This window comes from Pan troglodytes, chromosome 23, assembly GCF_028858775.2.
Source record: "Pan troglodytes isolate AG18354 chromosome 23, NHGRI_mPanTro3-v2.0_pri, whole genome shotgun sequence".
In the NCBI taxonomy this organism is placed as follows: domain Eukaryota; kingdom Metazoa; phylum Chordata; class Mammalia; order Primates; family Hominidae; genus Pan; species Pan troglodytes.
This window is the reverse complement of record NC_086016.1, coordinates 32,231,330-32,258,178: the sequence shown is the minus strand read 5'-3', so window position 1 is coordinate 32,258,178 and position 26,849 is coordinate 32,231,330. Positions and strand designations below refer to the sequence as shown.

At 37.7% G+C, this 26,849-nt stretch overlaps 1 protein-coding gene across 15 annotated transcripts in view; it reads right to left on the bottom strand.

Annotated features, from left to right (window-relative positions):
• The window catches only part of HORMAD2 (HORMA domain containing 2), a 114,014-nt gene that overhangs the window by 65,601 nt on the left and 21,564 nt on the right, over positions 1–26,849 (bottom strand). For 8 of the 15 annotated variants that reach the window (XR_010156101.1, XM_001138517.6, XM_054675811.2 and 5 more), the window contains 7 exons: positions 24,859–24,922; positions 23,935–23,971; positions 16,558–16,578; positions 15,853–15,879; positions 9,330–9,397; positions 6,589–6,746; positions 6,164–6,414 (listed from right to left, as the gene is read on the bottom strand). Coding sequence is in view for 14 of the 15 variants with exons in the window: in XM_001138517.6 (XP_001138517.1) it covers positions 6,164–6,414; positions 6,589–6,746; positions 9,330–9,397; positions 15,853–15,879; positions 16,558–16,578; positions 23,935–23,971; positions 24,859–24,922 (626 nt within the window). In the remaining variant the exon portion in view is untranslated. Of the gene's footprint in view, positions 1–5,922; positions 6,415–6,588; positions 6,747–9,329; positions 9,398–15,852; positions 15,880–16,557; positions 16,579–23,934; positions 23,972–24,858; positions 24,923–26,849 lie in introns of those variants that run through there. The other 7 variants (XM_009438147.5, XM_009438150.5, XM_063808130.1 and 4 more) reach the window with 4 other exon arrangements.

Genomic DNA, 26,849 nt, shown 5'->3' with positions numbered 1-26,849 from the left:
AAGTGATGGTGCAATACCAAGATAAGGAACCTAGGATGAGGAAGTGCATGTTTGGTCAGAAGTTAAAATTCCATTTGAAGATGTTGAATCTAAGGTACCTGTAGGATATTCATGTCTATACATTTATGGAAGTACAATTTGGAATCAGAAAGACAAACCAAACCAGAGAAATAGAAAAAGACAAAGATGTGCCAGGCGTGATGGCTCACACCTATAATCCCAGCACTTTAGGAGGCCAAGGCCAGCAGATGGCTTGAACTCAGGAATTTGAGACCAGCCTGGGCAACATGAAGAAATCCTATCTCTAAAACAAATATAAAAATTAGGCTGGGCGTGGTGGTTCACACCTGTAATCCCAGCACTTTGGGAGGCCGAGGTGGGCGGATCACGAAGTCAGGAGTTCAAGACCAGCCTGACCAACATTATGAAACCCCATCTCTACTAAAAATACAAAAACTAGGTGGGTGTGGTAGGCACATGCCTGTAATCCCAGCTACTCAGGAGGCTGAGGCAGGAGAATCGCTTGAATCAGGGAAGCAGAGGTTGCAGTGAGCCGAGATCGGGCCACTGCACTCCAGCCTGGGTGACACAGCAAGACTCCGTATCAAAAAAAAAAAAAAAAAAAAATAGCCAGGTGCGGTGGCATGCATTTATAATCATAGCTACTTGGGAGGCTGAGATGGGAGGATTACTTGTAAATGAAATGGAAAACAAACAAACAAAGCAATAGAAGTGATTAGCACAACCAAAAGATGGCTTTTTGAAAAGACTAATAAAAAATACTAATTTTTGGCAAACATAACAAAGAAAAATAAATGAGACACAAATGAACAGCACCAGATATGAAAAAAGGGAAATAACTACAGAAATAGAAGACATTTTAAAAATTATGAGACCTCCACTAATAATTTGATACCAAAATATATCAATACCTGAAGGTAGAGGAGAGAAAGGCCAGGTATTCATATTTTTTGGTATGAAGTTATTCATGGAGGTTTTTATAACTTTAAAAATCTCTCTTCTGTTTCCGTAGTTATTTCCCTTTTTTAGAGAAAAACATAGAGTACATCTCTATAAATTTTGAAGTAGGTAAAAATGTCTCAAGCAGTACTGAAAACTTCTGAATATAGCTGAAAAGATTGATAAATTAGAATATATTAAAATTAAGAACTTCTGTTTATAAAACACCTCATTAAGAAAACAACTTGTAAGGTTGAAGAAGATATTCACAATACATGTATCCAACAAAGTACTTATATGCAGAATATATATGCAGAGCTCCTACAAATCAGTAGGAATGAAAGACAATCCAAGAGAAAAAAAGGCAGGGTAGGAGCAAACAATTTGAACAGATACTTCACAAAAGAAAATATTCAACATGGCCAATAAACATATAAAAAGGTGCTCCTCTTCATTAGTTAAAATTAGTTTAATAAATTAAATTAAATTAAATTAATTAAAACAACAATGACATACCACAGCACATCCACCAGAATGGCTAAAATCTTAACGATGGAAAACGCCAAGGGTTAGTGAGGATGTAAAGCAACCACAACTCTCATACATTGCTGGCGGGATTGTAAATTGGCACAAATACTTTGGAAACTATTTTGCACTATCTGTTAAAACTAAATATACACATACCCTTTGACCCAGCAATTCTACTCCTAGTAATTCTATTCCCACCAGAAATGTGTAGTTATTTCCCTAAAAAACATGTTCCAGAATATTCAAAGCATTTCTATCCATCATAGACAAAAATTATAAATTATCCAAATTAACATTAGAATGAATAAATTGCCATTAACAATAGAATGAATAAATTGTCAGGATGGTCTACAACAACATGTAAAAATATGGGTAAATCTCACAACATAATGTTAACTGAAAAAATGGTCCATACTCGGCCCTGCGTGGTGGCTCACGCCTGTAATCCCAGCACTTTGGGAGGCCGAGGCGGGCTGATCAAGAGGTCAGGAGATCAAGACCATCCTGGCTAACACGGTGAAACCCCATCTCTACCAAAAATACAAAAAATTAGGCGGTGTGGTGGCGGGCGCCTGTAGTCCCAGCTACTTGAGAGGCTGAGACAGGAGAATGGTGTGAACCCAGGAGGCGGAACTTGCAGTGAGCAGAGCAGAGATCGCACCACTGCACTCCAGCCTGGGAGACAGTGGGAGACTCCGTCTCAAAAAAAAAAAAAAAAAAAAAAAAAAAAGTCCATACTCTATGATTCTATGTCTATAAAATAAAGAGGAGAAACTAATCTATGCGAATAGAAGTCAGGATAGCAATATTCTTGTGAGCAGAATAGTGACTGTAAAATAAGACTGGGGGTTTCTCAGGGTCTGGAAGAATTCTATTTCTTGATCTGAGTGCTGATTTCACATATTTATTCAGTAGGGTTGTGACAAAGACAAAGCAAGCAAGATGTCCAGGGGGCAAAATGTAAGGAGGTCCTTACGCTTGGCACCTGAGATCTTCCTTAAAATATGCTCCCTAGGCACCTTGCTTGCATCACCCTCATCCCAGCTCTAGTGTTCAGTTTGTGAATATTTATTGAGCTGTATCACTGATACATATGTTTTACTGTATGTTTATTATTCTTGAATTTAAAAGTGTTAAGAAAGTCTGGTCTATTTCACTCCATAAATAAAAATAAACTTTAAGTGGATTATAAACCTAAATGTAAAAAGAAAAGCATTAAAACTTTTAGAATAAAATATGAGAATATTATTAATGACCTTAGGTAGAGGATTTCTTAAGGATATCCAAAAGCACATATTAAAGGAAAAGATTAGACTATATTAAAATTAAAAACTTACATTGCTCAAAAGACCTCTTAAAGAAAGTGAAAGATGAGCCAGGCACAGTGGCTCATGCCTGTAATCCCAGCACTTTGGGAGGCTGAGGCAGGCGGATCACCTGAGGTCAGGAGTTCAAGACCACCCTGACCAACATGGAGAAACCCTGTCTCTACTAAAAATACAAAATTAGCTGGGTGTGGTGGCACATGCCTGTAATCCCAGCTACTCAGGAGGCTGAGGCGGGAGAATCACTTGAACCCAGGAGGCAGAAGGTTACCGTGAGCTGAGATTGTGCCATTGCACTCAGGCCTGGGCAACAAGAGGAAACTCTGTCTCAAAAAAAAAAAAAAAAAAAAGAAAAAGAAAAGAAAAAGAAAGTGAAAAGATGAGCCACAAACATGAAAAAAATATTGCAACATAAATGAGTGAAAAAGAATTATTACTAAGCACATATTTTTTAAACCATTGAGGAAAAGATAAATAACCTGATAGACAAATGCATGAAAGACATGAACAGCTATTTAATATGAGCAAAATAGGATGGCCAAAGAAAAGATGCACAAACACACAAATAATCAGAGAAATTCAAATTAACATCATGAGGCATTACCATTTCATATCTAGCAGGCTGGCAGGAAACATAAACCCTGACAATAAGTGTTGGCAAGAATGTAGGGTACTCTCCTCCACTGGGGGTAGCGAGTAAGTTGGTACGACCACTTTGGAAAACAGTTTTGCTTTACCTAATATAGTTGAAAATACACAAGCCTAGAACTGTTTCATATATTCCCAAGAGACACTCTTTGACAGGTGTACCAGGAGGTATGTACATGAATGTTTATAGCAATTAAAAAGAATGTCTATCAAGAGTAGAAAACTCTACAGCAGTGAAAATGAAAGAACAATAACACAATGGCTAAATCTCAACTTTGAAGTTCAAGCAAAAGAAAATTAAAGGAGAATACTCAGAGTATGATTACTTTGATATACAAATTTAAAACGAGTAGAAGTACTCATCCATGGAAAAACTATAAAGAAGAGCAAGGAAAGGTTATCATGAAGGTCAGGAGAGTGGTTACCTTCAGAGGGCGTGCAATGAGGAAGGGACACATGGTGGCTTCTAAGGGAGTAGCAATGTTCTACATCTTAGCCTAAATGGAGGACATATGGATGTTCTCATTATTCTTTAAACTGTACATATTTTTATGTAGTCTATTATATGTATATCTCAAAATAAAATTTTTAAAAGAAATAAAGATTCTACATATGTATACACATGTGTGTATGTGTGTGTGTGTGTGTGTGTGTGTGTGTGTTCCATGTATTCCATGAAGGAAAACAAAAAGGAATCCTTAGTGGGAAAGTGACAGTAACCACTTTACTAGACTTACTAAATTCTCTCATATGTTTGGCTGGCTGAGAGAGAAACTTCAATCAACTAAGTTTACCACAAAGTCCATATAATACATATAGTTTCAACTAAATGTATGCTTGAGAAGGATTATCACATTTCTTATTTAATCTATTAGTTGAACTATGCGTTCTTAGGTTGTCCTGCTTTCATTTGATTAAAAAAAAAAGAAAGAAATTCTTAATTAAAAGGTAAAAATCTAACCAGGTGTGGTGTAATCCTAGCACTTTGAGAGGCCAAGGCAGGAGGATCACTGGAGCCCAGGAGTTCAAGATCAGCCTGAACAACATAGGAAGACCCTGTCTCTACAAAAAATAAAAAATTAGCTGGGTGTGGTGGCGCACACCTATGGTTTCAGCTACACTGGAGGCTGAGCTGAAAGGATTACTTGGGCCCAGAAGGTCAAGGCTGCAGTGAGCTGTGATCAACTACTGCACTCCAGCACTCAAGCCTGGACAACAGAGCAAGACTCTTTCCCTAAATAAATAAATAAATAAATAAATAAATAAATAAATACCTAGCTGAGGCCCAGTGTGGTGTCTCATACCTGTAATCCCAGCACTTTGGGAGGTCAAAGTGAAAGGATTGCTTGAGCCCAGGAGTTTAAGACCAGCCCTGGTAACAGTGAGACCCTTGTCTCTACAAAAAATTAAAAAATAAAAAATTAGCCAGGTGTGGTGGCATGTGCCTATAGTCCCAGCTACTTGAGAGGCTGAAGTAAGAGGATTCCTTGGTAAGTTGAGGCACCAGTGAGTCATGGTTGCACCACTGTACTTCAGCCTGGGCAACAGAGCAAGACCCTGTCTCAAAAACAACAAGAACAACAACAAAAAAAACTAGCTGAAACATTCTTTTCTTAACCTTCATTTTTTTTCCCCTTTCTATGTTAGCTATATCTTCCTTGAGTGAAATTGGAAGAGGAAAATTCCACCAAAATCCAAAGTCATTTTTATGTCTAACATCGAGAAAGCACTAAAAATTTAAAAACAATCTGTTGCTTGTTTGGTTATATTATTTACATTAATTGAATTAAAACTAGAACAACTAGAACCTCTTTTCAATGTATTAAACATAATACAGAGTTAAAGAACTAGAAGGAACCTTCAGAAGTTACCTAGTACAGTCACCTATCTTTAAATAAGACTCAAATTATCTTAAGCAAACAAGGTATCATTCTAATCTTAAAATATCTCCTGAAAAGATCTTATAGCATCCCTTCCTACTGAAAATTTTTTGTCTAACTCAGAACCCTTTTAATACAATGTTGTCATACAGTTAACATTATTATCCAGACAACCACCAGTTAAGGGTGTGGAGTTACCTAGGGCATAATGGGACCCTAGCAAGAATCTAACTCCAAGTCTCTATTGGTGGAAATGGGAGGATAAAGGGATCAGAGACCTGACTGTTTGGCTCCACTAGCTCCAACCCCACCAACCCCCTGACTTTCCCCAGTGAGTTAGCCCCAAAGCTTGTCTTCCTCCACATAACCAGAAGTTAACTATTATTTGTTTTCACGCTGACTCGGGTTTATCCATAAAATTTATCTTCCCCAACTCCTCCCATCCAATTATCTCAGTATCAAGAACTGATTTATACTTCCAATGAGTATGAATAAATACCTAGAATATTTTTCAATCCTAAAAATATGTCATTTACAAATAAAGGAGAGAAAACCTCAAATTTTCTAAATTGATGATATCTTTAATAAAATAAATATATTAGAAAATCTTTTTCCTCCTAGTTATGGACAATTTCATCTGATAAAGTATATTTCCTTTTAGAAGATTAAACTTTTTTAGATTAAAAACTCCTTGATGTCAGAGACTAGTTTTGTTTCAGTTTTTATAGCTGGCACACTCCACGTGCATGCCCTGGGTAGAAACTGAAAAATATCAATTGTGTTTAACTGACACGATAGAAAATCTCTAAAGCTTTGCCTTACATGGTCATTGCATTCTTCTTCCTCATCACAGTCTAGACCCTGATGGGCGATCTCAGTAGTGCTGTTCTCCCGAAACAGATTGTTCTCCAAATCAATCACTTTTGTAGCCTCTGTCATGACTTTTACTTTCATGCTATGAAAGCCAGTGGAGACAAATCCCACTTGCACGTTGATAGGCTCCTTGTCAAACAGCAGGAAGTGTGAATTTACCCCTTCTTTAAAACCGAGGGGTTGGTAATCATGTGGGGTCACTGCGAAATGAAAAGGGCAAAAAGCCATGAAAACTGAGTTTCAATACAACAAGTCCGATTAATCTTTCATGTGTAGCAACAGACTTCTCTTTCAGATGCCTGCAAAATCCTTTTACTTATAGAAAATATTAGCTCAGCACTTAAGGAGGAATTTGCCTAAAGTTCTCTACCTACCTGCATTATAGTAGTGGAGTTTCATAGTAAGTACAACATTATTAGGAAGTGGCTCAAGGTCCTGCATCAGTATATACAATTTACGGATCAGTAGAACACTGGCTTTCTTAATATCTTCATTGTTTGTTCCACTTTCAAAGCTTGTACTGCTGCTATGACTACATAGAAAAAAAAGCATACTTTTTGATCATATACAATAGTGGCAATCTATCCCAAAAGAAACAAAACTTTTGACTATGTGAGTAAATATAAATTAAACATTAGTACATTTTGAGACTTTTTTAGAATGTAAATTAGGGGAGTGATGGTACTTTTTGCAATGTATATACAAAGAATTTCTTAAGTAGCAAATTCCCTAAAAGCATTTAAAATACGATCTTTTTAAAAATTTGATTTGAAAAAAATCATATACCACAATAGTAAGAACAACGAATTTGGAATTAGGTGACCTGGCATCTAATATCAGCTGTGCTGATAACTAGCTGAATGACCTTGGTCAAGTCATTTAGACACACTCTAGGTCAGTTAGCTCATTTGTGAGATAAGCGTAAAGACATTTCTACAACTCTCAAGCATAAAATCAATCACCAGCTCTGGGCCTTTCTACCGTCTGATTATCTCGCAAAAGTATCCCTTCCTCACTCTTGCATTGATTACTACAGTGGCTATCTAACTATTTTTCCTGCTTTCCTTCTTGTCCACACTACAAAATATTCTCCATATCACTGCTGAAATAATATTACTAATAGGAAAATCTGTTCATGTCACCTTCTTACTTAGAATTCTTCTATTATATCCATCACTTTTCAATCAAATTCAAAGACAGTGTGTATACAATTCCTTTCACAGCCCGTCATATCCTCACCTCCATCCTCATCTGCAGCTATTGCCCAGTTTCCTCTCACTCAAAGTATTTGCATATGCTGTTCACTTTGCTTGTACTGTGCTTTTCCACTTCTCTTCCTGACTGTCCTAAATTTATCCTCTAATACCTAGCTCATGCGCAGACTCTTCAAAGAAGTCTTCTCTGATAATACCCTCATCTCATCCTCAGGATAACTATTTGTCCTTCTCTAGACTGTGAGTGGCTATATCTTTCATCTCCACAGTACAGAGTTTGGTGCCCAGCTATTCAATCAACATTTGTTGAATTAATGAATGAATGAACAATTTGGACTAAATTACCTTCCAATTCTAAACTTTGTTCATTTATCTCCAAAGTTTCCTTCCACAATTAGTCTCACATTTGAGTAGTTTCCAGGAGGGACCATGACTATAATATATTTACACATGGCTGTGCACATAGTTAGCTCTTAATATGAAAAATAACCCTAAGTAATTGAAATGTTGGATTTTTCCCTAACTGATCTTTGGAGACAGTGTGAATTCATGAAGCAAACATTTATTAAGTGAATACATTAGCTCCTTTTCCAATTTTGAACAACTTAAAATTCTGCCAACCAGGATTTAACCAATTCAAATGTAGGTAACCAGAATGAAGGGCTATAGGCATGTAGCTCATGGGAGCCTCCAGGACACATCAGTAAAATCATATTCAGGACTCCCATTTAAACAAATGCCTATATTTCTTCTCTAGGAAATTAATAATATGCATCACCTTCTCCCCTTAGCATGTGAAAGATTTGGCCATTTTTGTTTTACAGCTTACCTCTTGGCATATGTGCCTTCAGAACAAAAGAGTTTAATCTGGCCATCAGTGTATATTTTTGAGTTTTGGAGAGTAAAGGTAACTTTTTATGTGAGAAAACGTGTATGAAAAGTGCTGCTGTATAAGCTGTAAAGTATTATACAAATGTTAGCTAATAAAAGGTAATATTTTAATTCTCATTTTTGGAACTGATTTTCTCTTCACATTCTAGTGCTGTCTGTAGGTTTTACAAATGGAAGGATAATTAAGGGAGTGAATCTTGGAGAAAAGTCCTCAAGCTCATGGCAAATGATGAGCCAGAGCTAATAGTAGGGAAAATTGAAAATTAGGCCATGTCTCTCATCAGTCATTCCTTTCAGGGGCATCCATCCCCCTTACTTGGATTCCTCTACTATCCAGAGCTTTTCACCATCATCTGTACCTTCCACTACTGTGCCATCTCATCAGCAATACTTAGCTCTCCATCCCCCCTGGCAGGTCTGAATCCAAAAGCTACTGGGAGAAAAATAAATGTTGCTCTTCAATGTCCTTGTGTTTGCTATTTAACCCATTAGTAACCTAAAACTTGGAATTTTCGACTTCATAGGAAACTGCAGTGCTTTCTAATCTTTTCATACAAGGACACAAAGAAATGATATTTATATGACATACTGGGGTAAGCAAATGAGAATATTTGTGCATACGGGCAAATAGTCCAGGGGTATTATCTACCCTAGGCACAGGCTGGCTATATCGAGGTGGAAAGGATCGCTATCTAGGCATAGCAGTTGAGAAACTTTGAATTAATGGCTAGACAGAGCCTTATGGAGTTATTCAATCAATAGCGTGTAGGCAACCTTATTGACATAATTTCTACCTTTGTGCTACATGCCATTTTCTCTATTCCCACCAGCTTAATCCATGGATTTCAGGAATGTAAACAATTGTTGCAGCCCCTTTTTATAATAGTGGTTTTCTGTAGGGTTTGTGGGGAAATATGTAAAGAAGTATAAGGCCTTTCTCTGGCCTCAAGAAGCTTATGTTTACCTCAATCCTATTTATTTCTCATGTTCATTAAGCAGTTAGATTCTACCTGTCAAAATCCATAGTGGCTCCTTCTTTCCTGTATTTGAATTTGAACTGGTACATCTCAGTCACTTTCTACAAAAACCAAAGGAAATAAAGAAAAAAAAGAATTTAGAAAAGAAATCCAGAATCTTACCTGATCATAAGTAAGGAACATTTTCACTGTATATCTACTGTACTTCCTATATAGCTGTTTGTTTCACAGTATCACATTATTCAAGAGTAATATTTCCAAATATAAAGACAACCTAGTTTTTTCCTCCATGCTAAAAATAAATTAGATGAAAGATACTATTATTACCATTTTAAAGCTGGAAAAACAAAATCACAGAGTCAAATATCTAACCGAACTAGGTAAACAACAGTGGAAACAGTTGAGAAACCATTCATTCATGTAACAAATATTGTATTGAACGTCTACTTTGTGCCAGTCACTGGAGTCACAGCGGTGAACAAGACAGAAAAGGTCCCTGTTTTTCTGGAATATACATACAATCCAGTAGGGGAAATAGTCAGTAAATAAGTAAACAAATGAAATAAGCTAATTCCGATAGTGTAAGTGCTGTGAACAAGAAGCAGATGCTGTGATAGAGAGGTACATGAAGGGGACAAGTGCTGCTTTGGTTTGGAAGGGCCAAGGAAGGCCTTGCTGAAGAGGTGAGGTTTGAACTGAGCCTCAAGGGTCAGTTATGTGCAGATCTGGGGGGTGGGGTGCCTCAGGCAGAGGGAACAGCAATGCAAAGGCTCTGAAGTGGGAAGGGATGCCGCCTCTTCTAGGGTCAGAGAGGAGGCCCAGTGGCTGGAAACCAGTGAGCGAGGGGGAGAACCCAGGAAATGAGGTGATAAAGGAGACTATGGGGCCTTGTTGGCTATGGTAAGGGGTTTGGATTTCATTCTAAGTAAGCTAGAAGTCTACGGAAGAGTTTTAAGCAGGTGAGTGATTTGTATTTTTTAAACATCATCTTGGCTCCTTTAAAAGTGCAGAGGGGAAGAAATAAAAACCATGAGAGCAATTAAGAGTCTACTGCAGTAATTCAGGGAAGACTACAATGGCAATAGGAAAATTACAAAAATTAGAAAAGGAGCCCTGATCTCTGATATCAAGTCTTGTTTTTTCAGTCCTGCACTGAAAACTAGATGCTACTACTGCTATCTGCTCTCCTCACTGTTAAGAAAACTAGAAATAAAGAGGGACAAATTTCCTCATAAGAGATAGATTCCATTTAAAATAAAATGAATGTCTGGCTGGGCATGGTGGCTCACGCCCGTAATCCCAGCATTTTGGGTGACCAAGGTCATTTTGGCAGATCACCTGAGGTCAGGAGTTCAAGACCAGCCTGGCCAATGTGGGAAAACCCTGTCTCTACTAAAAATACAAAAATTAGCCGGGTGTGGTGGTGCACGCCTGTAATCCCAGCTACTCAGGAGGCTGAGGCAGGAGAATCGCTTGAACCCAGGAAGCAGAGGTTGCAGTGAGCCTAGATTGTTCCTCTGCACTCCAGCCTGGGTGACAGAGCGAGACTCCATCTCAAAAAATAGAATAGAATAGAAGGAAAGAAATAATAAAATAAACTGAAATATAAAAATAAATAAATTAAATAACTAAATTAAATTTAAAAAATAAATAAATAAAATAAACATCTAGTAGTTGAAGCAAACGTTTGGCCCAGATATGTCATACAGTATGTCCACAGAGCTGGAGAAGTACTAATGACAAGTAAACAGTATAAGCTCAAAACAGAACACAAAAAATGTCCTTTATTCATCTGGTTCAGTATTTGATCCTTGACAATGTGAAAATGAGGATGTCAGACTGATCAGAAAAAGTCTCAGTGTTTCTGTTACTTTAAGCCTCCCAGCTCTGCTGATCTTAAACCTTAACATGAAACTTAATTACAGGTGATCAGATCTTGGGAAAATTGGCTCATGATGCTTAAACTCTACGGAGATTGATTTGTAATGGAGTTAATTTTAAAAGATAAAAGCATTTTCTGAATAAGACAGCCTACTTGAGAAATCAAATCAAGTTCAGAAAACTGCTTTGTAAATACAATAGGAGAGACAGATGAGATTAGAGGAGCTTATAGCAACAGGTTCACTCCAGATAGGCGAGATGAACAGAGTCCTCTCTTAGCCAATGCTGGGTGTAATTGCTCTGCCAAGCAAACAATGCCCATTCTTCCTGCCTGCCCATGTTTCTCAATCAACTCTAGCTTTTTAATGCTCTGAGTGATCTTTTGTTTTTTTAAATTGTAACAAGAGTAGGTTGTTTTAGTAGTTGATAATTTTATTTACACTTTATTATTTGATCCCTGAAGCAACTAATAAAAGAGTTATAGTTATAATTGTTTTACAGAAGATGCTAATCCTTAATTAACTTCAGTCTGACTCTGGCTTATCTAGGAAAGTATATTTACAGCAGGCACTATTCTTAACACCTCATATAACACTTTTCAGACTAATGGGTTGCCTAATAAAGATGAACCATTGAACTGCTCATCAGTGGTTTCTATGAATCATACTAAATATAGTCACATAGGCCAAAGCAGCAGCAACATATGCAGCCTTTCCTTCTCCCTCCACATTCCAACCCATTGGCAAGACTTTTCAGGTCTATCTCTAAAGCAAATTGCAAGTCCATCTGATGCTCATTCTCTGTTCTGCAGCCAAAAGTAGTTTTTGAAAATACAAATCAGACCATGTCACTCATTTTCTTAAAAACCCCCATTAGCTTCTCACCACCCTTAAAATAAAATCCAAAAGTTATCTTGATTTGCAAGGCCCTACTCATCTGTCCCCTGTCTGCCTATCTAACCTTATCTCTGGCCACTTTCCCTTGCACTCAGCTAAGCTCCAGGCTCATGGCACCTTTTCTATGCTCAAACACCCAAGATTCCTTCCTGTCTTAGGGCCTTTGCACAGCTATATTCTGGAACATGTGGTCTCCAGTTAATGATAATAATAATATTCAGGCACTGCCCTAAATATTTCACGAGTTCATCCCCTTGTGTAGCCAACACTCTGAAGTAGACATTATTCTCATTATTGATGAAGCTAGTAAGTGGTAGAACTGCAATTTGACTCCAATGCCTGTGATGTTAACTGTGGTGTTATTTGGCCTGTCACATGCCATTGCCCTTCACAGACTGGCATGGGCTGACTCCTTCTGGTTACTCATCTCAGCTCAAATAGTAGCCTCTCAGGGATGCCTCCTAGGAACTGCCCAATCTAACACAGCCATCCAATCCCTCCTTCTTCATTCTCCACTTCAGCACTCTCTAGTACATCACCTGTTTAAAAAATTTTCTTCATAGCACTATGTCTATCTGAAATTGTTTGTACTAATTTTTATTCATTTATTTATTGTTTATCCTACCTCATAAGAACGTAGGCTTCTAGAGAGCAGGGATCTTGCCTATCACCTTCACCCCTGTGTTTTTATACCTTGAACAGTGCTAGGCACATAAAAGGAACCCAATTAATATTTGCTGAATGAATAAATATTTGGCCAAGGTAGAGTTCATGCTTACTTAGGATTTCATCCTACAAGGATTTTTTTCTAAAATAAAGTATCTAAAAGTATATTGTGGCTAGAAACGGAGACCACTTATAGTTAAGTTCATGAAGCAATCTATTAAAGGTGAGTGTTGGCCAAGTGCAGTGGCTCACACCTGTAATCCCAGCATTTTGGGAGGCTGAGGCAAGGGGATCCTTTGAGACCAGCTGGGGCAATATAACCCCACATTTGCAAAAATTTTTAAAAATAACTGGGCATTGTGGCGAACAACTGCAGTCCCAGCTACTTGGGAAGCTGAGGTTGGAGGATCGCTTGGGCCTAGAAGGTCAAGGCTGCCATGAGCCAAGATCACACCACTGAACTCCAGCCTGGGTGATGGAGGGAGAGCCTGTCTCTTAAAAAAATAAAAAATAAAGGGTATTGATCACCTCCAATGGTAAATAGGCACAAAGGAATAGATAGTGAAACCATAAGATTTATGCCTTCACCATATTCATATATAATAATTCTATATGGTCTTATATGCATTAAGCTGTGTAAATCTTATTTACATTTTGGCTTACATGTTTTACTAATACTTGCTACTCATTTTGTAGTGTGTTCCTATAGAAAAGCTACACTATCACTCTTCACTATAGTATTTAGTTTACTTAGATGCTTAGTTACTTTCGTTGGTCATCTCTTTCATGAGATGGAGCAACCAGAACAAAACTTATAGCACAGAAGTACCATAACTTTGTAGAATGCTGAAAACTCAGTTGGCCTTCTGAACTAGGGACACACACTTGTTTGATTTAAGCCAGAGGTTCTCAATTGTTATACCATGACATACTCTTCACAAGAGTGCTGCAAATTTTAATCCAACTGTCTAGTGTATTTTTGCTTCAGGCATATATAAACATTGTTATTGTTTGTGCAATTTTGTTTAGGAAAGGATATACTTCCAGGCACACAACTCAAGAAACATGGCACAATATGAGATGAATGCCAAAGACGATGTTTATGTTAGAATGTTGTTTTTGAGTACATAAGAGAATGAGATCAGGGAGGTAAATAGTTTTATCAGTGACTGGATGCTAAATAGCAATCATAAAATAATGTAACTTGTGGATGCTTTTTAGGCCCTATGAACATTGCTATACCACAGTAGTAGTTACATTGTAATTATTACTGATTTTTTTGGGCTCCTTTGAGTGTTTTAGTATTACCCAATATGCTACTGAATTTTTTAGTAATAAAAAGTATACCATGAGCACGTAGAGGTTAGGCATCACTACCTACCCATAAGGGGAACACTCTGTAAACATTCAAAATATTTTTTCCTGGGTCATAAATGATAGCTCAAAACTTACCACATAACCAGCTTTTGTTTCCTAACTTCATTATTATATATGCCTGCATTTCTTCCCACTCTGTAATACTTTTTTTGTAATTAAACTCAATTTGCTTAGCATTTCACTACCCCCAAAAAACACTGGTTTCAAACTAGGAAGTTTTCATGCATAAGAAAACATGATAAATACTACACTAAGAAAATGATCAATTTAGTAACTATCAGAAGGTTTTATTTTGGGAAACTTCCCTTCAAACTTACAGTGTGGTGGGGAAGCATTTTGAAATGAAACAATAGACAAAGAAATAAAAGATAGAACTAGTTTGGGCATTGAGGAATTGCTACCTACAGTATGTAAAAGTTTTCTTACCCCTTGCTTAAACAGCTACATGTCATCTTGCAAAGAAAGAATATTAAGAGCCAAAAATGCATAATTTAGTCTAGAATAGCACCAGTTAGGCTAAATATGTAGGCTTAGAGAAGGAAAATTGAAAGTAAAGAAAAAGGAAAGAAAGCTAGGAGAAAGACAAAGAGAGTAAAGTGAGAAGAGAACAGAAAGTTTCTCCCTCCATTTCTGTCCCACAGCCACATTCAAAGTGGCACAAGTAACTATTATGTGTCCAAGACTATGAGACAAGACTCTTGTCCTCAAGAATTCACAATCTGGGCCAGACATGCTGGGTCATGCCAGTAATCCCAGCACTTTGGGAGGAGGAGGCAGGCAGATCACTGAGGTTAGGAGTTCAAGACCAGCCTGGCCAACATGGTGAAACCCCATCTCTACTAAAAATATAAAAATTAAAAATATAAAAAATATAAAAATTAGCCGGCCATGGTGGTGCATGCCAGTAGTCCCAGCTACTCAGGAGGCTGAGGCAGGAGAATTGCTAGAAGCCTGGAAGGCAGAGCCAGCCTATGTAACAGAGCGAGACTCCATCTAAAAAAAAAAAAAAGAAAAAAAAGAAGAATTCACAATCTGGTTGAGGAGATTAAGTAATCAATATGAATCAATTGAGAGTGTTAAATTGTGGGGTTCTGCTGGAAAAAGAATTTAAAGAAAGAAGTTAGTATAGACCAAATAGCCAAAGAGGTTTACATATAAGATATGAACATAGTTGGCCTTGAAGATGAGTCGGATTCCCTAAACAGAGGGAAGAAATCTAAAGAGAGAAATAAAGAGGTAAAGCTCTGAAAATCTATAAAAACACGAAAAGAGGGAGAATTTAGTTGGCAAAAAAGAAAATTAGAGTTATGCCATATCTCATTTATTTTCCCAAAAGGCCATAAACAGAAAAGATTCATAATCAGTTTAAATAAATAATAAAATGTGGTTTTATGTGATTCAGAAAAAAAGTTCATAAAAATTAAATTTAAAAAATTTTTAAGAAAAAAATGTGGTTTTATACATTTATACATTAAGAGACTCTTAATGCCAACAGGTTAGGGAATAAGCTCAGTTCTTCTCAATGCCTTTTTTCCCCAATACCCTTACGTAGTTTTTGAAAAATCTCATAATAAGAGATTGGTCAAGTTTAGAGTAAAATATACTGAAAGAGCCCACTATTAGTTCCTCTGCTCATATGGTAGTCTAGTAACAAAATCTATAGCCTCAACTCAGAAAAACATCTTAAAATATAATATACATATACTACCCACCTATACGTTTGTGTGTGTTCTTACCTCAGATCCCATGGGATCTGTGTAAAGCTGTATAAGGGAAAATAAACATCATTTAATTTCTGGAATTTACTAGATTACTCCTCATGAAATACCTTTTTTATATAGAGTTCAATTTGTGTTCTATTAGTTGAGTACAGACATATATTTTAAGCTAGAGATAGGATATGCTTATTTTGTGAATATAGAGTCTTTAGAATATTCTGTGAACACTGAATAAAAGGAAATTAATAATGAAGCATTCATAATTACCAGGACTAAGCTACAAATAAATTCTAAATAATCCATTATGGTTTAAAATTTGTTCAATAAATCATAGATCTAAGACTCTCAGTGGTATCTTCTCATTTTCTATTCTTAACTATGTATAACATGTTAAACTCAGAGGTATACAAAATTTCAAAAGAGTCTACCAAACTTCAAAAACAAAAAATTTGGAGTCTGTAAAGTAACTAAAAAAATAAAATCCTGAGAGCCAATAAATGAAGCAGATAGTATAGCCTATACATTTTCCCATGTATTGTACCAAAGAAATATACAATTCATAATCTTTTATTAAACTTCTGATAGATCCTATGTTTTTAATTCCAAGACAGATTAAAAAAAAAAGTCAGGGAGGAAGAGGGAGAGTACTGTTTTAATGTTTCACTTGCCAAAAGACAATGAAATAGAGACAGAGGCTTGGTCTTAAAATGAGTGTGTACTTACTGTCAGTACTGCCATACGTAGCTTCAAGAGAAAGAAAAAAAAACTATTATTATTACATACTTGCACCTATATTATCATTCTTTTCAATAGACTAATTAAAATATTATTTCAGAGAGGTTCGAAAGATTTGGGTAGGAAAAAAATATCCAGAAGGCCAGAAGAAAAAGGATACAGTCATCCCTCAGTATCTGAGAAGGAATTAGTTCCAGGACTCCCTATGAATACCAAAATCCATGTGTACTCAAGTACCTCAGGGAGTATATGGAAAGTCAGCCTTCCATATCTGGGTTTCACATCTACAGATACTGTATTTTCCTTTTTCTTTTTTTTTGAGACAGAGTCTCACTCTGTCACCCAGGTTGGAGTGTTGTGGCATGATATCGGCTGACTGCAACATCTGTCTCCCAGGTTCAAGGGATTCCCCTGCTTCAGCCTCCTGAGTAGCTGGGATTACAGATGCCCGCCTCAATGCCCGGCTAATTTTTGTATTTTCAGTAGAGATGGGGTTTTGCCATGTTGGCTAGGCTGGTCGTGAACTCCTGACCTCAAGTGATCCTCCCATCTTGGCCTCCCAAAGTGCTGGAATTACAGGCATGAGCCACTGTGCCCAGCCTGTAGTATTTTCTTTTTCTTTCTTTCTTTCTTTTTTTTTTTTTTTTTTTTTTTTTTTTTGACAGAGTCTTGCTCTGTCGCCAGGCTGGAGTACAGTAGCGTGATCTTGGCTCACTGCAACCTCCACCTCCCAGGTTCAAGCGATTCTCCTGCCTCAGCCTCCTGAGTAGCTGGGATTACACGCATGCACCACCACACCCAGCTAATTTTTGTATTTTTAGTAGAGACAGGGTTTCACCATGCTGGCCAGGATGGTCTCGATCTTCTGACCTTGTGATCCACCCACCTCAGCCTCCCAAAGTGTTGGGATTACAGGCGTGAACCACTGCCCTGGCCCCGTCCTGTATTTTCGATCCACCTTTGGTTGCAGATGTGGAAGCCACAGATACAGAGGGCCAACTGTATTTATTGAAAATAATCCATATATAAGTGGACCTGTGAAGCTCAAACCCATGTTGTTCAAAGGTCAACTGTACTTTTTTCCAGGAAGGTCAAAATTAATTTTATGCTAAAAGTATATTATATGAGGCTGGGTGCGGTGGTTCACGCCTGTAATCCTAGCACTTTGGGAGGCCAAGGTGGGTAGACTGCCTGAGCTCAGGAGTTTGGGATCAGCCTGGGAAACATGGTGAAACTCTGTCTCTACTAAAATACAAAAAATTAGCCAGGCATGGCGGCTTGTGCCTGTAATCCCAGCTACTTGGGAGGCTGAAACAGAATTGCTTGAACCTGGGAGGCAGAGGTTGAAGTGAGCTGAGATCGCGCCATTGCACTCCAGCCTGGGTGACAGAGCGAGATATCTCAAAAAAAAAAAAAAAAAAGTATATGCTCACAATTTGATAGCAATTTTTTTGCATTATAAAGGGGAATTTCCTAGATATCTGAAAACTGATTCTTTCCTATAATTTTTTCTTTTTTTCTCTCCATTTCTGAAAGACTACCATTTTTTAATTGATATATAATAGTTGTACATATTTTGGGGGTACATGTGATATTTTGATACCTGTATATAATGTGTAATGAGTTCAACTGTATTTTAAATCATTTCTAGATTACTTATAATACTTAATACCATGTAAATACTATATAAATACTTGTCACACTGTATTTTTTATTTGTATTTTTTTTTATTGTTGTACTGTTATTTTTTCTAAATATTTTCCAGTTGGTTGAATCTGTGGATGTAGAATGCTCTGATACATGGAGGGCCAACTGTACTAACTATTCACTCATTCAAGTGAGAGTCCATTACGTACACAGGGCTCTGCTAGAGACGAGAGGGACACAAAAAAGATAACTATCCCTACCCTTAAAAAGTTATATTCTAGTTCTGGAGGCAAAAGGTATACAAAATAATTCATTATTACTAAATAATTAAATATGCAACAAGTACCTCAAAAAGTGTCCCATTTGAAACTAATCTACTAAAGTAAAAACATCTTATATGTCTATAAAGTCCTTGTCCTCTCTACATATACACTACTATGAACAGATTATCTCTGCTTGAAAGAGTAACATATAGAGATAGAAATATAATCAAGCCAATGATAATTGTTTTTAAAAACTAGAATACAAATCAGAAAATTTCAGGCCAGGCACAGTGGTTCTTGCCTGTAATCCCAGCACTTTGGGAGCCCAAGGTGGGCAGATCATTTGAACCCAGGAGTTCAAAGCCAGCCTGGGAAACATGGTAAGATGCCATCTCTACAAAAAGTAAATAATTAGCTAGGCATAGTGGTGCACACTTGTGGTCCTAGCTACTTGGGAGGCTGAGGCAGGAGGATTGTTTGAGGCCTGGAAGTTGAGGCTGCAGTGAGCTGTGATTGTGCCAATGCACTCCAGCCTAAGCAACAGAGTGAAACCCTATAAGAAAGAAAGAGAGGGCCGGGCATGGTGGCTCACACCTGTAATCCCAGCACTTTGGGAGTCTGAGGCCAGAGGATCACAAGGTCAGGAGTTTGAGACCAGCATGGCCGACATGGTGAAACCCCGTCTCTACTAAAAATACAAAAAATTAGCCAGGTGTAGTGGCAGGCACCTGTAATCCCAGCTACTCGGGAGGCTGAGGCAGGAGAATCACTTGAACCCGGGAGGCAGAGGTTGCAGTGAGCCAAGACCACGCCACTGCACTCCAGCCTGGGCAACAGAGAGAGACTCCAAAAAAAAAAAAAAAGAAGAAAGGAAGGAAGGACGGAGGGAAGGAGGAAAGGAAAGAAAGGAAGGAAAGAGAGAAAGGAAGAAAAAGAAGGAAGGAAGGAAGGAAAGAAGGAGGGAGGGAGGGAAAGAGAGAGCGAGAGAAAGAAAGAGAGAGAAAAGAAAAAAAATTTCAGAACCATAATTTCATATCAAAGGACTAAAACTTTACTGCCACTGTGTGGCCATTTTGATTACTGCATGTAAACTCATACATTACTTAATTGAGTTCATTTATTTATGCATTCATTCAAAAATAGACATGGTCCCAATCTCAGGGAACATTTAGACTAGCAGGGGAGAACAACGTTAAACAACAAAAAAATAGCAAAGATAGCTACATCATTAACATCGTGTTCATTGCTATGAAGAAGCAGCATGGGATGCTATGAGAACATGAAATAAAGGGACCATCTAGGCTAAGGAGGAGGGTGTCAGGGAGGGCCTCCCTAGGGAAGTAAATATTTAAGCTGAGACTTGACAGATAAATTTGAGTTAGCCAGGCAAGGTATATGGGGCAGGGGAGAGAAGTTTCCAGGCAAGAGGAACAATATATGCAAAGGTAAAAGGAGCTTGGCATGTTCTAGATTCTTTGTGTGGCTTGAACATGGGAACGACAGTGATGCCCTGGACAGGAAGATAGGGATCATACAGGCCTTGCAGACCATGTGAAGGACCCTGAACTTTATTTTAAAAGCTGTGGAAAATTTTTAGGCAAAAGAATGACATGATCAGACTTGGGTTTCTGAAAGTATGCAGTGTGGACAGTGGGTTGGAATGGTGAGGGATTGAGAATGCGAATAAGGAAACAAGCTAGATAGCTATATACAATATAGTCTCTTTTTTTACAATAATTATCTGCAACACTGATATGTGCTTATTTTAAAGAATTCAAGCATAATATAAAGTACAAAATAAGTATAAAAATCACCCAAAATTGAAACCCCATCTCTACTTTAAAAATACAAAAATTAGCAAGGCATGGTGGCACGTGCCTGTAGTCCCAGCTACTTGGGAGGCTGAGGCAGAAGAACTGCTTGAACTCGGGAGGCAGAGGTTGCAGTGAGCCGAGATCACACCACTGCACTCCAGCCTGGGCAATAGAGCGAGACTCCGTCTCAAAAAAAAAAAAAATCACACAAAATTTCATAACTAGAAATAATCATGCTCTTACAGGGGAACACCTTTCAAGATCTCTAGATACTCAAATCTGATTTTACTCAAACTATTTTCATTTATTTATTTATTTATTTGAGATGAAGTTTCGCTCTGTCGCCCAGGCTGGAGTGCAGTGGCATGGTCTCAGCTCACTGCAACCTCTGCCTCCTAGGTTCAAGCAATTCTCCTGCCTCAGCCTCTCGAGTAGCAGGGATTATAGGCACAAGCCACCATACTCAGCTAATTTTTTGTATTTATAGCAGAGACAGGGTGTCACCATGTTGCCCAGGCCGGTCTCAAACTCCTGGGTTCAAGAGATCCACCCATCTCAGCCTCCCAAAGTGCTGGGATTACAGGTGTGAGCCACTGTGTTCGGCCTCAAACTACTTTTAAAACATATCATACCAGCTACAAGATCACCTGAGGAAAGTTATAAAAGATTAACAACTGAAAAACAATATAAATACTATTTACTTAAGAGACTAAGTCATCTATCTAAAATTTTGTCTTTTGATCTCTCCAAAACAAGCTATTTTGACTGAGTCAGTCATACAGGTAGTCATTTAGTAAAATAAATTTATCAAACTAGCTAGATACTCTTTGTACATTATACTGCTATTTTAGTACATGTAATACTTATAATTTTTTATTTAAGAAGTGACTCTATTATATTATGACCTCCCTGGGAGTGGAATCACATTTTACTCTCATTATTATCTCATCCAATGCTTAGAAGCACAGTGTCTGGCACAGATTAAATAGCCAATGTATAAAGAATGAATGTTTAACACATACATAGTATTTGTTATGTGCCAGGCATTGTTCTAAACATTTTAGATCAGTGGTTTTCAAATTATGGTCCCTAGACCAGCAGTCAAGAGCATCTCTTATAATTTGTCTGAAATGCAAATTCTTACATCAGAAATTTTGAGGTGAGGCTTGACAACATGTGTTTTAACAAGTCCTCCAGGTGATTCTGATGCAAGCTAAAGTTTGAGAACCACTGCTTTAGATTATTAACTCATTTAATTATCAAATATCCTTAACAAGTGGATTCTATTATTATCCCCATCTTATATGCAAAGAAACTAAGGTACCAAAAGGTAGGTTACTTGCCAAAGGTCACAGAGGTGTTAAGTGACAGAAGTGGGATTCTTCAGACCTTCTGACTCCAAAACTTGAACTTCTAACTATATTGTACTGCCCCTCAATGAGGAACAGTCAGGAAATGCTGCTAAATGAATGGATGAAGGGGAATGAGTGAGCACTGTTCAGTATAACAGTGATGGCCATCTCCCCCTCTCAATCTGTCCAAATATTCAGGGCCTCCAAAGCTCAGAAGCTATTTTCTCTCAAAAGATTTCTCTCATGTTTCTCACAGGGTATAGTGCCTCCTTTCCCATACTTCCCATTGCATATGATCATTATCTTTCTTTTGGCATGCATCACTTTCTAATGAGCATTATAGGGGTGATTGAAATATCTCTGATATTTTTACATAAAAATATCAAATTGATATAAAAAAAATCAATATATAGTCTGGGTGAAGTGGTTCATGCCTGTAATCCCAGCATGTTGGGAGGCTGAGTTGGGCAGATCACTTGAGGTCAGGAGTTCGAGAGAAGCCTGGCCAACATGGTGAAACCCCGTCTCTACTAAAAATACAAAAATTAGCTGAGTGTGGTGGTGCATTTCTGTAATCTCAGCTACTTAGGAGGCTGAGGCAGCAGCATCGCTTGAACCTGGGAGATGGAGGTTGCAGTGAGCCAAGTTTGCGCCACTGCACTCCAGCCTGGGCAACAGAGTAAGACTCTGCCACACACTCACAAAAAAAATAATAAATAAACATGTAAAGCCCAATATGACATAGATACTGGCCAATCAGAAAGGATGCCAATTTGGCTCTAGAGCTGGCCTCCTGGAAGCAACGTTCGGACTAGATATTAACCCTTTGGTTACTGGATTTTGGAGTGTTCTGGAGAGATCCCAAAAGAGACACTGTAAGGTGATGGGGAGGATATTGATGGGGAGCCACATGAGGTCTCAGAAAAGTAGCTATTCACCATTCAATACAGAAATATTTCAATATTTTAAGAGCAGATACAGCTGAGTCAGTATGTAACAGCTGATCATCAGCCCTGCATATGAATTCACTTATCTTCTGCCATGGTTATAAGCTCTTTCCCACTTCTGTTTTATCTTTGTATCCCTAGGTCCCTCTGGTCAGTGTTGAATAAATCATAAGTAACAAATGTGCAGTGGAAATAGAAATGTATGAACTTGCTAAATAATCCAGTGTAAGGCTTCCTGACCTCAAGATTTCTTAAAGGAACAGGAATTGAGGAGTAAAAAGAAGACATAGATGGAGAAAGTGGGGAAAAGCAGTGGCGGAAATTTCAAATACTTACACACAGGCCTTGGCTGTCACTGGAGAGCAGCAGCCATGGTTCTGCTTTATTCTACAGCCATGGGCCTCAACAAGGGCCACAAGGTGACCAAGAATGTGAGCAAGCCCAGGCCCAGCTGCCATCGCAGGTGCCTGACCAAACACACCAAGTTCATGCGGGATATGATCTGAGAGGTGTGTGGCTTCACCCTGTATGGGCAGCATCCCATGGAGTAGCTCAAGGTCTCCAAGGACAAAAGGGCCTTCAAGTTCATCAAGAAAAAGGTGGGAACACACATCCGCACCAAGAGGAAGTAGGAGGAGCTGCTCAATGTCCTGGCCACCATGAGGAAAGCCGCTGCCAAGGACTGAGCCCCCTGCCTTGCCCTGCCCTCTGCTCATAATAAAAGCTTCACAGAAAAAAAAAGAAAAAGAGAAATTTCATTTATATACATCTTGTCTCTTCAACTAGGACTAGAGCCTCCATTTTGTACACCCTTCATAGCTGTCTTGGGCAGCATGAAAGATCAGATGCACTTAAAATTTAAGCTGTATTTTTTTTTAATTTGAGGTACAATACTAGCTATTGTAATGGAATAGATTATACTTATGAACAAAATATAGTTACCAAAATAACTAAGACAGAATAAAAACCAATCATTCAAGTCAATTTTTTCCTTTCATATCTGCAAATTGAATCACCACTATTCTAAATATGTTCAATGCACTAAATGCCAGATTCTTGTCTCTCCTGTCCCACATCCTGTGGATCTCTTCCAGTGACTTCAGAGGAAACTCTGTGGTCAAAAAATGTGAGTATGTAAAAGAGAAAAAATGAGTTTTCTTTCTAATTGATGCAAAGGAGACAACAACAGGACAATAAAGACATAAGATAAGAAATTAGTTTATGGATGCAAACGTAGACACTTATACTGTTAAACACAAAAACAAAATAAATGTCTAATTTCTTTTTTTAAAGAATAAAAGACAAGCCTTTGATTCCAGTGTAAGTGTAAAAACATTCTTACGTATCTCTTTTCCAAAGCATCAAAACAACCTTGAATCCTGTCAAGAAATAAATGTTTGATGTCAATTGGACCATATGCAAATCCAAAAAAATTCCAAGTACAGAATTCATTTGCACTTTTTGCTTTGATGTACATTAAGTTGATAACCATCTTACCTTTCCCATTTAATCATTTTTTTAAACTTCCAGCAACTTTTAATATGTTGATAGAACTTTATAAGTAATAGTGAGCTATTTTGTGGTAGTGAACCAAATTTTTTTGGATCCCATGTTTAGTACACTGACACACATATGATGAATTATCAATTTTTAAAATCTGTGTGGGTACATAATAGGTGTATATATTTAATATTTTATCACAGTTTTTATTTTTATACAAGTCAATGTTCTTTCAAAAAGCTAAATCAGTGTCTTAAAATTATATTGAATAATTCTTACAAATTCCTAGAAAATTATTTTTAAAAAGAAAGAGGGAAAGTAGGTCAGGGCAGTGGCTCACACCTGTAGTCCCAGCACTTTGGGAGGCCAAGGTGGTTGGATCATGAGGTCAAGAGATCGAGACCATCCTGGCCAAGATGGTGAAACCCTGTCTCTACTAAAAATACAAAAATTAGCTGAGCGTGGTGGCATGCACCTGTAGTCCCAGCTACCCAGGAGGCTGGGGCGGAGAATCACTTGAACCTGGGAGGCAGAGGTTGCAGTGAGCCGAGATTGCGCCACTGCACTCCAGCCTGGGGGACAGAGCGAGACTCCATCTCAAAAAAAAAAAAAAAAAAATCAAAAACAGAAAAAGAAAAAGAAAGAGGGAAAGTAGGAAAGAAGAAATGGTTTTTTAAAGAATGATCTTACTAAATAAAGTCTTATGGGTAATTTCAGCCATGATAAAAATAATGTTGTTCAACTTTTATAGAATTTTATTACTTACCATCTGATAATATGCAGTGACCCGGGACATTTTTTATCTTCTCGGAGGATTTTTAAACTGAGGTCTACAAAAACAGAAACACAGTCTATTTTTATCTACTAAATGACTGCTGTACTGAAATTGTCCATGCTAAATAGGGTATTTCCTTTAACTATTTTATTTATGTAATTTATTTAGTTTTATAGCTTATAAAAACATTTTGGATCTCTAAACATCTACTTTAAAAATAAATCCTATGTTAAGAAGTAGCTTGGTCTCAATTTCGATTACAGTAAGGATTTTCCCCCTTCTACAATGTAGCACAACTGAGTTGGCTCCAAAATCAATTTGTGTCCCTTCTTTGCTGCTGTAGAATTCTAAGTAATTATGAGGTAGTATTGAGACTATCTCCATTGACCAACTTAAAATATACACCTAAATATCAGTCATTTCCCTGTTATTTCTCTCCCTCTCATTGAAAAGGAAGGAATAAAAAATTTCACATGGATTATTCTCAAATATTTATTTTATCTGAAATCTACCTTTTTATACTTAAGAAGAATAGGAATATCATATTAAGAGTTTGGGTTTAGGCCGGGCGTGATGGCTCACACCTGTAATCCCAGCACTTTGGGAGGCTGAGGCAGAAGGATTGCTTGAGCCTAGGACATCGAAACCAGCCTGGGCAACCTAGTGAAACCTCACCTCTAAAAAAAATAATTAAAAAAATTATCTGGGCATAGTGGCACATGCCTATACTCCCAACTACTCAGGAAGCTGAGGCAGGAGGATCACTTGAGGCTGGAAGTTCGAAGCTGTAATCCTGTAATGATCATGCCGCCACACTCCAGCCCGGACAATGAAATGAGACTCCCTCTCAAAATAAATAAATAGAGTTTTGGTTTAAAGTAGTCCAAGATCAATCACTGATTTATGTGTGATTTTGCATAAGCAACTTCACCTTTTCATATTGTTTTCCTATACTAAAATTGATGTTACCTGTATTGAGGGATATGAAAATTATCCCATGTTGATATAACATTCAGAAATTACAAGAGAGTGACACAGGAGTATTAAGCATTTTTATGATGTATATTACTTTAAGAACAAACATTGAAAGGGAGACATAAAACTTCCACAATAACTGTCACAAAAAATAAAGCTATAGGGAATGGTATCATTGCCGTTGCCTAGGGTAGTGACTGGCACACAATATGTGCTTATTATCAAAAATATGTCTTTCTCAATTCTATGTTCTAGACAAGAGGGAAAACTGCAAATATATGTTAGATATAAACACATTCACTATTACAAGTTTGTATCTCATAGACCAAAAGATGTCATAATACAAGTGAGGTTGTCATGATTGCAAATATCATGTTTATGTGCTTATAGCACACATGCATTTTATTGATGCTCTTACATTACTTAAGATAATTTTTTTTTGAGACAGAGTCTCACTGTATCACTCAAGCTGGAATTCAGTGGTGCAATCACAGCTCACTGTAGCCTTAACCCCCCAGGCTCAGATGATCCTCCCACCTCAGCCTCCAGAGTAGCTGGAATTACAGGCACTCACCACCATGGCCAGCTAATTTTTTGTATTTTTTATAGAGACAGGGTTTCACCGTGTTGTTCAGGCTGGTCTTGGACTCCTAGGCTCAAGCAGTCTGCCCACCTTGCCTTTCAAAGTGTTATGGTTACACTTTGGATTACAAGCCTGAGCCACCATGCCCAACCAAGAGAATTAGACTGAAATGAGGCCAAGGTATATCATTAAATACAGATGTAAGAAATTTAAAATTAGATTTTGAAAAATAACATCTTACAAGGCAACTTGTAGCTCTCTATGTTTATTTTCCAAATGACAGTTCCTATTTTAGTGACAAGTCAACAAGATTCACAATCCAGCTTTTTTTTTTTTTTTTAATACTTTAAGTTCTGGAATACATGTGCAGAAAGTGCAGGTTTGTTCATGTGCCATGGTGGTTTGTTGCACCCATCAACCCATC